Source organism: Leucopleurus acutus (genome assembly GCF_964270905.1).
Source record: "Leucopleurus acutus genome assembly, chromosome: 13".
NCBI lineage: Eukaryota > Metazoa > Chordata > Mammalia > Artiodactyla > Delphinidae > Leucopleurus > Leucopleurus acutus.
The window spans coordinates 69,128,777-69,141,773 of NC_139155.1; the positions used below are offsets into that span (position 1 = coordinate 69,128,777).

The following is a 12,997-nucleotide window of genomic DNA, read 5'->3' on the forward strand; positions in this document are numbered from 1 at the left end:
CAAGAGGAGAGGCTTTTCATTTGTTTTAATCAAAATCAGCACTTGATCGCGTTCATAGCTGATTTTTTCCCACAAGTTTCAGACTGTGAGTCTATAACCCCTGTCTTTTAGATCCCCTTGTCTGTCAAAAATTGATTACACAAACTATAATTTACTGAGTAGGATCTAATTGATGCCTTTTCAGGTCCACAAAGACCTACCTGGAAAAAAAGATTCTTAAAACAATTTTTCTTAAATTGTTAAACAATTTTTTAAATCTCTTAAAACAATTTTTCTGTTGTGTACCAAGATGTGAGCAAAAATTGTCCCTAGTCGGTGAACGGCTAGACAGTGGTTTCTGGAAAACAGATAACGTTCTTTTCCCCTCCTTGCAGCTCTATAGAGCATCAGCCTTGTTTGAAACGATCCGACACGAGGTGCAGCTGAGCACGGACTACAAGCTCTCCCTCTTTGACCTGCAGACATCCTCCTACCAGGCCTTGCAGCGAGTGCTCGTCAGCCTCGGTGAGAGCAGCGGGGGTTCCCACCTTGTGTGCGCGCACCCCTGTGTCTGAGTCGTTTCGTGAGTGCTGTGATGAAATATGATTTGTTGTCACAGCAGACTGAAGCCACAACCACAACGCAGCCATTGAACATTCGTTCATTCAAGCAACGAATATTTGTGTGTGCCTAGTGCCAGTCAAGAAGCCCCAGTTCCTGACCTCTAGAAGCTCTTAGCCTATCAGGAGACAGAAGTCAGGAGCCCAGGAGGGTGTGATTGGCACTAGAGTAAAAGGGACTCGGGTGCTGTGGGAACGAAGTGGCTTGGCAGACAGACCCAGGAGCCAGAGAAGGTGTCCTGGAGACAGGGATGCTTGAAGCAGGAGCTCCCACCAGGTTCCCTCTGCCCATTAGTACCTGGGGGCAGGTACCTGAGAAGACACTGGTCTCTCCCTATTTTACTGCCACACATCTTTTAATGTTGCTGTCTAATAAATGTTTGTACTGTCTGCCCCCAAGGCTGTGACATAGTCAGTGACAACGCTCCCAGGCCTGTGGGCTGCATTGCACTGGGACAGTATCCACCTTCCCTTACCCGGACCTTAACTGTTTCAGCCCCACCCTATTCCAGCAACCCCATCCTCTCCCTCTCCTCAAGCCTGTCCATCTCTGCAGACCATTTTCCCCAACCCAGAACTTGGGTTAAGGAGGTATTCATTGGAATTAACAATGTCTTTGAAGTTGGATGTTGAGGCCTTATCAATAACCTGTCCTTTGCTTTATGGGTATGAATACTCAAATTTCCCCTTGAAAAATGTATCTATTAACTGTGCTCATTGCCTGCGATTACAGTTTATTATCTACTATAATCACAGTGTTAAGTCTGTCTAGCACTTTGGGGCCAGTTTTCCAATGTGTACAGAAATCGTCCCTGCTGTTCCAGTTAATAACTTAATAGGGTAAAAGAAGACATTTGCATTCACACATACAAATCCCCGCTTTCTACTGATACTCAGACTGTAGGAAGCAGGGCATCCTTGAAGGGCTTTGGGGCTGCAGCATCTGGTCTCCTGCCTCTGCCTGCCCTCTCTTTGGACCTTAGTTCTAGCAACTCTTCCATTTGTATATTTATGATGTAAGCAGATCCTTTGCATTGTGTTCCTTCTAATAATCCTAACTTGAAAGGATGTTGCTTTATCTTTTGTGCTGTCATATTTGAGCATTAGCTTTTAAACTAGATTACAGACTAGTTTCTTAGATGAAGTGGGATTAGAGGTTGGATCCAAAGACTGAGGAAAAGCTTGAAAGAGAGAAGCAGTTTCATAGGATTAGAGACCTCAGAGGTTTGAACCCTTTGCCCATGGGAATGAGAAGAGACGAGAAGCAAGTGTGTGGGAGCCCAGAATGGAATGAGGTATCAGCTCTAGTGATTATAATGTCACTTGTTATATATACTGTGCTTTGAATAATGCCTACCACCCACCTCCACATATAGGGCCTCGTTTAGTCTTTGAGATAGGCAAGACAGCTATTGGGATTCCTTGTTTTCAGTAAACGGGAAAGGCACACTGAGCAGATGGACCAGCATGTGTGAGGGCACAGAGGTATAATTTGGTGGAAAATGTGGAAACAGGGCTGGGCAATGTGATGCACAGAGGGGCTGCATCGAGGAGAAATAGAAAGGTGGTCAAGAGCCATGTCCTAGAGGGCTCATCTGCCAAGGCCAAATCAGAATCCAAGCTGAGCAAGGAAGTGAGAGGGTAACCAGAGCGCAGAACATCAGGTCCAAAGAGCCAAGTGAATGGGGTCAGAAGCCAGGAGGCCGGGGAGTAACTCAGGATGTGGGGGGAGAGTGGGCAGGGCTGAGGATGGCTGCTCTGAACAGTCAGCTTTCCTGTGGTGTGGCTGCCAGACAGGGAAGCCCGGTGGCTTATGGTGGGGTGGAATCTGAAAATGTGGGGTTTGAGTAGAGTGGTCACTGCACCTGTCATCTGAGGCAGGGGGTTGAATTTGAAACAGTCTCATTGAGAGTCTGCCACACGCTGACGTGGAGAGGCAATGGGGTTTCTGCCTGCCCGGGGTCTCTGTACCTGATAACCCTCTCTGATAATCATACTCCCCGTGGACTCCCAGCCTATCCCTTTGTCTCCTAGGCCATCATGATGAAGCCCTGGCCGTGGCAGAAAGAGGACGGACAAGGGCGTTTGCAGATCTCCTGGTAGAACGGCAGACAGGACAGCAGGACTCCGACCCCTACTCCCCAGTCACTATTGATCAGATCTTAGAGATGGTTAATGGCCAGAGGGGACTAGTGCTTTACTATTCCCTGGCTGCGGGCTACCTGTACAGCTGGCTGCTTGCTCCTGGGGCAGGTAAGATCTCTTTCTGTGGGAACAGGGCAATTAAGACACTAGGTTGTGAAAGTCTAGTGAATAGAGGTGGGAGAGGTGCATTACCATAGATCAGATCAAGGAGCTAATGTCGGCTTTCAGCAAATCTTCCGCCACGGTGGTAGTCCGTGGTGGGGCATTCAATTAATAAGACAGCCCAGCTTTCTCATTCCCCCAAGAAATCACGGCTCCTCGCTGGTGAATGTGGAAGCATTTATCAAGGACGACTAAGAGCAGGAGGATTAATTTCACCAGCAGCCCTATTTTTAGGCAGCTGTTGTTCATTAGCTAATAAAGTAATAAGTCCGAATGAGTTCTTTCTAGATATGATTTAATAATTGTGACCCTTTGTCATGGTACAGTTAAAGAGACTAAAATGATAATGGCAACTCTGTCACAGTATATAAATGAAGTCTTATGCTTGAAATTTCTGAGTTTAGCAAAACCCATTTTTAACCAGTTCATTTGTAAATCTATTTCAGAAGTAAAAATCCCCTTTGATTAAATCAGGATTAAATGTTCAGGCTTTAACAGTTTCACTAAATACAGAACCACTAATTAGCTGTTAGGGCCATATTTTTTGCATAACAAAATGCTGATGGTTTTACCATGCTGGAGACACACCAGATCCAATTAGAGTTTATTGACTGGGGAAGTGGATCTTATAATTGGGAATCTTGAAGAATGGGCTTCTTGAATATGTGTAAGCCAATTTCAAAAAGTTCAACTGCCAAGGAGAACTGACAAGATTTTCTTGATTACGTTTCTGTCCCTTTGATTTAAAAAGAAAATGATGGCTGGATGACAGATCTGAGATGCTTCCTGGGTTCTGATTACATTCTGAGAATGCCTGTATGTTCTATGCTTCAGCCTCACTTTTTTTTTTTTCCGCGGTGCCTGGGCCTCTCACTGCTGTGGCCTCTCCCGTTGCGGAGCACAGCCTCCGGACGCACAGGCTCAGCGGCCATGGCTCACGGGCCCAGCCGCTCCGCGGCATGTGGGATCCTCCCGGACCAGGGCACGAACCCGTGTCCCCTGCATCAGCAGGCGGACTCTCAACCACTGTGCCACCAGGGAAGCCCCAGCCTCACTTTTTATAATTTTACCCTTAATTCCATGTTTTTTATGGGCTTTCCATAAAGAACATTCTTGCCTCTGACCTTTTTATGCTAAAGGTTTTAAGTTGTGGTGTTCATGATGACTTGCTGAGCGTCGTGCACTGTGGGATGAATCCCCGTGTATCCCAGCCCCCGGAGGGCCCTGACGCTCAGGAGGACACAGCTGATGATGGAGGCATTGAGCTCTTTCTCTTGGTGGTGGTTATGTTTTGGGAACATGATTTGACAGGTGGTATATCCAAATCCCTGTAACAATGAGCCATGTATAATGAGGTTTCTATTGTTTCTCTTTCCATTTCTCTTTGCTCTTAATGAGACTCTGAAGCTTTCACCAGGGCTTTAATCTAATCAGAGAGAACCAGCATTTTCCAGGGCTGACATACCTCATCACCATTTGAGAATATGTCCTGTGTTTATTGCTAGAAAACCACTACGGATTGCCTCAGTTTCATACAGCTATCATTTTTTGCTCCTTTAATCCATTAATGACCATTGACCAGTTGGTCTTATTTAAAGATGGTTTAAAATTTTTTTATCTGGCCTTTACACTACATATTTATTTTGATTTGCTTTTGTGAAACGAAAGGTCTTTGAGTAACACAGTTTCCTTTTGGCTAGCTATATTTTTTGTCAGGAGTTCAGTTTCTGAGGAGAATGCACCATGGCATGCTCGTGCACTATTCCTGAAAGGAAACTTTCCCTGTTTGGTGCTTCTGAGAAGCATCTGTTTTGAAATACGTGAACTGATGTGAACTAATCATCATTCCAGGAGCTTCTGAATATATGTCGTCAAAATCAAAAGCCCTGTCTTGAATTCCCTGTTTTCTAGCACCAAACCTTCTGGTGAAAGCTGTAAAAAGCGTAGTGACCAGGCTTCTGAAAGCCCTCTTGACACCTTGGATTTCAGGATTTCTTCACATGGTTTGGAGGACAGCATTCTTGTCAAAGAGGTCACATAGCATCGACCTTGCTGCCCACTGTCCTCCGCCTTCCCTTCCCCCACCCCAATCATGTATAATGTTGGCTGTGCCTGTCTTGTTTCAGGGATTCTGAAGTTTCACGAACACTACCTGGGAGACAACACGGTGGAAAACTCCAGTGACTTCCAGGCTGGCAGCAGCACAGCCCTTCCAACAGCCACCAGCTCGGCCCTAGAGCAGCACATCGCCAGCGTCCGGGAGGCCCTGGGTGTGGAATCTTACTACTCAAGGCAAGTAGTGCGGTGCTCCCAATCCCACCTTCAGATATAATCTCAGGGGTTTTCGTTTGTTTTCTCTTTTGTAAACGTCCTACTTGAGCTAATGGAAGAAATCTTCTAGAATTCACACATTGTGCTCAGTCTATTCACAGTTGCTGCAGCAGAAACAAATACATGTCTCTGGAGTGCAAACCCCTCAGCAGGATGTCTGTATTATTTTTGGTAATTTCCTTTCAGACAAGGAAGGGCCTTATCAGACATGCCCATTTTCTAAGATGGGTTTGTAGAATGTTTAAACATAAACACGACTTCGAATTTAACATATTAGCTAATTAAAATTGAGATGCTTTTTTGGTTATAAACAGATTCATGATGAGTTTGTTTGTACTATAGCTGAACGCCTGTTTGAGAACGTATTACCAGTGACAGGATCTGTGCGTTGAGGGGCTGAGGTGAAGGAAGTTGAACTCCCAATATCGAGGATGGGGAGGAAAATTGCTTTTTTGCAAATATTTTAAAAGTTATATACTCATGGAAATGTCTTATCGTGATTGGCTATTTTATATATAGAAAATAATTTACACAAGCACCCTGCTTCTGGGAAAATGGAAAGAAGAGAGTCCCTTAGAGCTGGGTCATAGCCAGATTTCCCAGGCATCTCAGTCCCTCATCCTGTGATTAACAAATGTTGAGAAGATCCGTGTCAGAAAATCTGCTGTGTGAACTGGTGTCAGGTCCCAAGGACATCTGCTTTTCTCTTGAATGATTTCTTTTGTAATCATGAAAATCCTAAGATATCGCTGTGATTTCTTTAGAGATGCTTAACTCAGACTCCCCGAGTGTGTGGTAGTCATTGCCAGCAGCTGGATTGATCTTTGGGTGTTTATGAAGTCTAAGATAAGCTCTTAGATGAAAAGTAACCATTCGATAATGGAATGTCAAGGCAGGAAGGGGCTCTGGTGGTCATCTAGGCCAACTCCTTATTCGGCACCGAAATGGGACTTGCCGACAGTGAGTGTCAGGCTGGGATCAAAACAATCTAGATCTCACCCAGACTCCCGGGCCGGTGCTTGTTCTGCTTTTAATTATCAAAATTAATATCATACTTGAGACAATAGCCAAAGCATGTAAGAATGTCATCTCTAGCTTCTGTTTTTATGAAGCATGAACAGGCGTCAGCCACATGCACACACTGTTGTCCTATTTCTCCCACGGCTGCCGTGCGTCCTGGAGCATCCCTATCCTTAACACTGGGTAATGGTGTGGTGTTCACAGGGGCTTCACAGTGTGGGAACCCCGCGAACTTGGAAAGTAAGGCTACTCCCTGAGATTTAATTATAAATGACCATAAAATAGGTTAGGCCAGGGGTACACAGAACTACTTCAGCAGACAGAAAGGCGCTTAGGCTAGTCTGACTAATCTGTAACCTGATCAAAGGTATTGCATATCCAAAGTGAGTGTTAGAGGGGAGGGGATGGCCAGCAGTAGAAACACAAAAAAAGGGAGCAAAAGCAGGGCAGACTGTGGCAGTGCCCATTTCTGACACTGTGAAAAGGGGGAGAGAATCTTGGCTAAGGGACTCCAAGTCCCATTGGAAGGCTGTTCTTGTGGTGGACTTTGCTGTCATTATGCTCTCATCCTTCCTGCCTTCCCTCCCTTCTGCAAATATTTGAGTGTCTGCTATATGCTGTGTCTACTAGAGATGAGGGAAAGAGTGATGAATGAGGCAGGAATAGCTCCTGCTCTCAGGGAACTGAAAGAAAGTAGACACAGAGCATATAGTCTTGTAATGAAAATCATTGTAAGTGTTTAAATGAAAATGCAGGGCGTAGTGAAAATGTATAAGCAGGGGTGGGGAAACCTATACTGGAAGTTGGGGAGGCTTCCTTGAGGAGGGGGTTTTTGAGCTGAGCTCAGAAGGATGATGAGAAATAAAGTAAATGACGGCCACCCCAGGCAGGATGTGCAAGGTCTGCAGGAGGAGACCTCTCAGGCTATCCCCGTCCCTTCCTTGTTCAGGCCTCTGCTTTCTGGTTATCATTTGGTTTCTCATGACATATACTTGCAGATATAAAATATACCTAACAAACTGGCATTCTGGTTTGTACCACTCTGCGACCTTGGTTAATGAAAATGAGCTCCCAAGAGGCAAAGCCTCTTTGAGCACATTAACAACAGCAGGTTTTCAAGCTTGTAAGGCCACAGTCCAGAGCTTGAACTGAGATGAAATTGTGAAGGGACCCGGGTGTGCGATACCTGCCATCTGAAACCCTGCCCGTGTAGAGGTGCGCTTCTCTCTTACTGCAGTGTGGTGGCCACAGCCAGGGCATTGCAGTCCACACAAACCACTGAGAGGGCTCAGTCTGTGTGAAAATACAGATTTCTCTTGATCCCAATTTTCATGTACCTAGGTTAAAATTCATCATGAGAAGGAAGGGGGTTACCCTTTGACTCTTCCCAGCACCCCTCCTGTTGGACACCATGGTTTAACTCCAAACCATGGTGCCTCAGCAGTTCTTTTTTTTTTTTTTTTTTTTGTGGTACGCGGGCCTCTCACTGTCGCAGCCTCTCCCATTGCGGAGCACAGGCTCCAGACGCACAGGCTCAACGACCATGGCTCACGGGCCCAGCCGCTCTGCGGCATGTGGAATCCTCCCGGACCAGGGCACGAACCCGTATCCCCTGCATCGGCAGGCGGACTCTCAACCACTGGGCCACCAGGGAAGCCCTCAGCAGTTCTTTTATATGATACTGGAGGTTGACTAAGTTTGCTTCCTGGTGCCTTCTGAATTAAAAAAATGACTTTGGGGTTATAGTTCAGCTCTTCTTCAATGGCAGGGAGAGAGGAAGCACTGTAACTTGCTTCTGTTTAATCTTTTCCCTTAATCTTTTCCCCTCTACCTTGTACAGAAAGCTCACAAGTTGGGATGAGTCCTCAGAGGTCTCTAGGATGTTGAGTGGCTTGATGCTCAGGATGAATTTGGAGGGCTGCCCTCAGTAGCTTCGATCCCCAGTTTGAAAGGCAGAAGTGAGGTCTTTTCTGTTGCTTTGGACTAGTCTTATTAGAAATTGGTTCATCTTTTGTGAACTTAAACTCAAGTTCTTGATTATGATATTAAAACTGAATACTTTAGTGGCATGGTTTGAATTCACTAAAGTGGAGTTTTTTGTGAGACTGGCTTCTGCCTCCGTTTCAAGAAAACATTTCAATGACAGCTAAATTAGTTTTCATCTATAAAATTAGTAAATATTTTTAAAGTGTGGATGCAGTGAACAGTCTCATACTCTAGGGATATAAATTGTTTTAGCCTTTCTAAAAATAATTTGCCAATAGTATGAGAAATCTTAAAAATGGGCCTTTCGACCCCAAAATTCTCATTTTAGAAATGGAGTAAAGATGTATACATAGGAATATTTATAATAGTTCTATATATTATAGAAGAAAACAACTGAAATATCCATAATTATTGAATGTCAAATTATTTTATATAGATATAATATTATTTATATCAATATAATATTATGTTGCAATTAAAAACATGTTTACAGAGAATTTTTAAGCATATAGTCAAATATTTGTGACAAAACAGTAAGTGAAAAAATAAGATTAGAATTACTGTATATAGTATAATTCAAATTTTGTAATATATACAAAATACTGATATGGAAAGTAAGAAAAAGTCCTTGGAAGGAAATAGCCCATAGTGTTAGGGGCAATTACAGGTGGATGATGGAATTATAGATGCTTGGTATTTTATTCTTTGTACTTTTCCTTATTTTCAGTTTTTTAACAATGAACATGTATTATTTTTAAAGTCAAAAATAAATAGCCATGTATAAACAACACTGCAGTTCAAAGAGAAAAAAAGAAACCTTTCTGTAATTTCAATTTACAGAGAATAAAATCCAAGTTTTGGAGCCTGACACCACGATCTAGTTGTAGGAGGGCAATCTGGGTTTCTTTTCTGTTCCTGCCTCTTCGTGGGCGCCATGTTCCAGCTACCACACCTTCCTCTCTGTTCTCTAAATGTACCCTGTGACTCCCCGCTCCACTCTAGCTCAGGCATGTTTAACCTCTGGATCTATAGCTGCAGCTGCCCCCTAACCAAAGCTGTCTCGGTATCTTCCAGGTATCTCTAGTCTAATATATCTAAAGGCCAACTATTTCTCCCCCAAATCAGTCACTCTAATGCACCACATTAGCAGATCTTGAGTTCTCCTTAGACAGTTTGGACCATGTGTCTTTCTCAAATGCAAACCTCCTGCCCCTGGCTGTGGGTGACACCACCCTCCATGGCCATACAGCATCTGGCCCCTTCGAACCTCTCCAGCCTGTTTCTAGGGGTTTTTGGGTCAAAGTTCTCCCTGAACCACTGCTGCTACCTCCCCTCTGCCCGTTCTGCTCCCTCTCACGGCCTTTCAGTCCCCTTCAGTCAGAGTGACCTTTCATAGATGTATTGGGACTGTGTTTCCTTTTTTTCCCACCCATCCTAGAGCTCCCCCATCACACTTTATCCCTTCAAAGGTTCTGATGGTCTTCAGACTCCAGCTCACATTCCTCACACTGGCCTGTAAGCCCATGTGATCTGGCTTCTGTCTGCCCCTTGAATGACACCTCTAGTTCTTCAGTTTGGCATCTCCCTGTGGCTGCCCCAGCCTCCATTCACTGCCTAGGGTAAATCAAGGGCTTTCCCATCTTAAAGTTTTGCACATGCCCTTCCTTCTCTCTGTAAAGTTCTGCCCACGGCTCTTGGTATGACTGGTTCCTTCTCATCCTTCAAGTTCCTACTTAAATGATAGCTCCTCAAAAAGGACTTTCAGAAGCTTCACTGTCACGTTTATTCACCTCTTCATACCCAGGCCCTCAGGCAGTCCTGCAACGTAGTAGATGTTTATTAAAAGTTTGTGTGACCAGCCAACTGATTCTGTGAATGAAGTACTTCTCCCTTCTCCCAGAACTGTCCTTCTACTTTTCCTGTAGACAGTCTAATCTCCCTTTAGATCCCTGTTCAAATCTCACACTGTTTCTATCAGGACCACCCAATCCCTGTAAGTCTAAATCAGTCTTTGCTGTTCTCTGTGGTCGCTACCAATAGCAATTATTTCATTCTTCCTTGTTTCATAATCACCTGATTTGTGTGTCTTCCCAAGCAGATGGTGATGCCATGGAGAGCAGGTGCAGTGTCCTTCTCTCTGAATTCTCACTGTCTAACACAGTGCCTGGCCCACAGTGAGACATCAGTGAATTTGAAATTTAGTCACCAGAAGGTGTGCTGTGAGCAGACTCTGTGCTTATGCTGGGCTGGCTCACTGATTCTCTTTTTCTTGTGGATGTAAAGTACACAGTGTGCCCCTAGAAATTGAGTCTTGGTGCCTGGGGGAACACCTTCATTCAATTACCCACAGTCTGGCCATGATATCCTTGTTATTCTGCAGACCATTTTTGCTGTCCTTAACGGCATCTTGCTGCTAAAAGGAAGTACAGTGCTAAAAAGGAGTTTCTGAAAATGGATTTAAAATAAAAGAACTGCTTTTATTAAGTGTTTAATAAGAACCTCCAGTCCCTTCTTCCCAAATCAAAAGAGGCATAGATTGAAACCACCGTATAGAATACGAAACTCCCATAAGAGAGATGTTATGAATTTCAGAGCACATCTTCAACTTTTAATTCTGATATTTAGCCAGAGTCTTGCTGCTTCCTGGGCACCTGAGATGGCGCAGTGGCACTTTGGGGCTGACTGGTTAGAACACTAGCAGGGCCGTGTTCAGTGGTAGGTCTGGTCTGAAAGGTGTGCTTCTTTGGGGGTTCTAAATAAATTGCAATTGTAGACTGCCCTGATAATAGGGTAAATGTTCCTTCATTGTAAATGAATATGAAACCTTGATAAACTATAGCTGTTAACGATTTTTTTCTTTTGGTGCTTTTCTATATTGCTAAATTTTCTACAGTGAAAGTTATTTTTATAATCAAACGTATTTTCTTATTTCAAAACACGTATTAATTTAGATTGCACCAATTCATAAATGCTGATGACTCCAGTTGGTTCTAGCCTGATAACACAGGGCAACTGTTAACAAGTCTGACAATCCCAAGTGTTGGAGGAGATGTGGGTCCACAGGGTATATTATATGTGGCTGGGAAGAAAGTAAATCGGCATGATGCATTGGAAGATGGTTTGGCGTCACCTTCTGAGCCGCGTATTTGCATACCCTTTGACCCAGGTACACACCTTAGGTGTAATATCCAAGAGAGGATCTTGTACATGAGCGAGAATTTTCAGAGCTTCACTGTAAACAATAGCAAAGTCCTGGAAACCCCCACATGCCATCAGTGAGAGAATGGATGAGCAGTTAGTCCCCAAATGGAATATTAGGCAGCAGACAAAAGAGATGAGTCACACTGAACCCCAAAATGTGCCTAAATCTTAGAAGTATAATGTTAAGTGAAAAAGTAGGTCCCAAAATACTACCTATAGGATAACATCCTTTTGATAGAGTTAAATAAAATAAAAATATGCTTTTAGGAATATAGCTAGATGCAATAAAACTTGTGTGGAAAGGACAGGTAGGGAATGATGGCCATGGGATTTGGGATGGCACTAGCCTTAGACTGGGAAGGGGAGGATAGGCTCTAGGAGAGGCAACAAATGATTAGATGTCAGTTATTCTCTGTTTTTTGTTTTGGCTGGTGGGTTTGTGAGTACTTATTACATTATTAAAAATTACTCAATAAATACATGAAAACAGGCTGTTCATTGATCAATGATGAACCAAAGATTATGATTAATTCAGTTCCAAAGAGATTTCCCACCCGCCATCTCCACTAAAAGAGGGGGAAAAAACCCGTTTTTTTTTAAACAAATGAATTGCAAAAGCAAGATTGCAACTAGGACACATTTAGTGGATATAAATGAATACTTGATAAACTGATTTAAATTATTTGTATCTGTTCTTTTAAGCAAGTACCCAAGCACTGGTCATTGCTACATCGTTGGTTTATTTTAAATTACAGTGCGCCTTTGAAAGTTTAAAACTATATTTACGGGACTTCCCTGGTGGCGCAGTGGTTAAGAATCCGCCTGCCAATGCAGGGGACACGGGTTTGAGCCCTGGTCCGGGAAAATCCCACATGCCGTGGAGCAACTAGGTCTGTGCACCACAACTACTGAGCCTGCGCTTTAGAGCCTGCGAACCAGAACTACTGAAGCCTGCACGTGCTAGAGCCCATGCTCCACAACAAGAGAAGCCACTGCAATGAGAAGAAGCCTGTGCACCACAACAAAGAGTAGCCCCTGCTCGCCGCAACTAGGGAAAGCTCATGTGCAGCAACGAAGACCCAATGCAGCAAAAATAAATTCATTAAAAAAAACCCCACTATATTTACAATATTTTCTAATTCTGGCAAATTGCTAATCAAGGCTGACCTCCCAATTAATCCAAACTAGTAAGGTTTTATTTTACAAATCAAATACTTTTACCCCAAATTTTTTTTCAGAATTCTGTGGAATAAAAGTGGATATAATATTTTGGGGCATTTATTTTGTCCTTCAAAACAAAGAGTTTCCAATTGCATTCTAAATTAGGGTAGTGCCATTTTGAAAATATATTATGAGCATGTAGTCAGTCTGTGCCAGAGCTGGTCCTGAGCCTGGAAATATATGCATGAATAATGGCAGGAATTCTTGGCCTTACAGTAGCTCACAGTGTGGAACATGCAACAGATGTGTAAATTATCAATCCACCATGTGCGAAATGCTATGGTAAAGGTCTAAAAAAGAAGGCCATGCCTCGATCTGCCTACTTGGGGGCA

General features: G+C 43.6%; 1 protein-coding gene across 2 annotated transcripts in view; it reads left to right on the forward strand.

Moving 5' to 3' along the window:
• TTC28 (tetratricopeptide repeat domain 28) overlaps nt 1–12,997 on the forward strand; it is a 593,462-nt gene that overhangs the window by 493,976 nt on the left and 86,489 nt on the right. For both annotated transcript variants that reach the window (XM_082853188.1, XM_082853189.1), the window contains 3 exons: nt 375–504; nt 2,634–2,852; nt 5,033–5,198. In XM_082853188.1, coding sequence (XP_082709314.1) covers nt 375–504; nt 2,634–2,852; nt 5,033–5,198 — 515 coding nt within the window. The remainder of the gene's footprint in view (nt 1–374; nt 505–2,633; nt 2,853–5,032; nt 5,199–12,997) is intronic.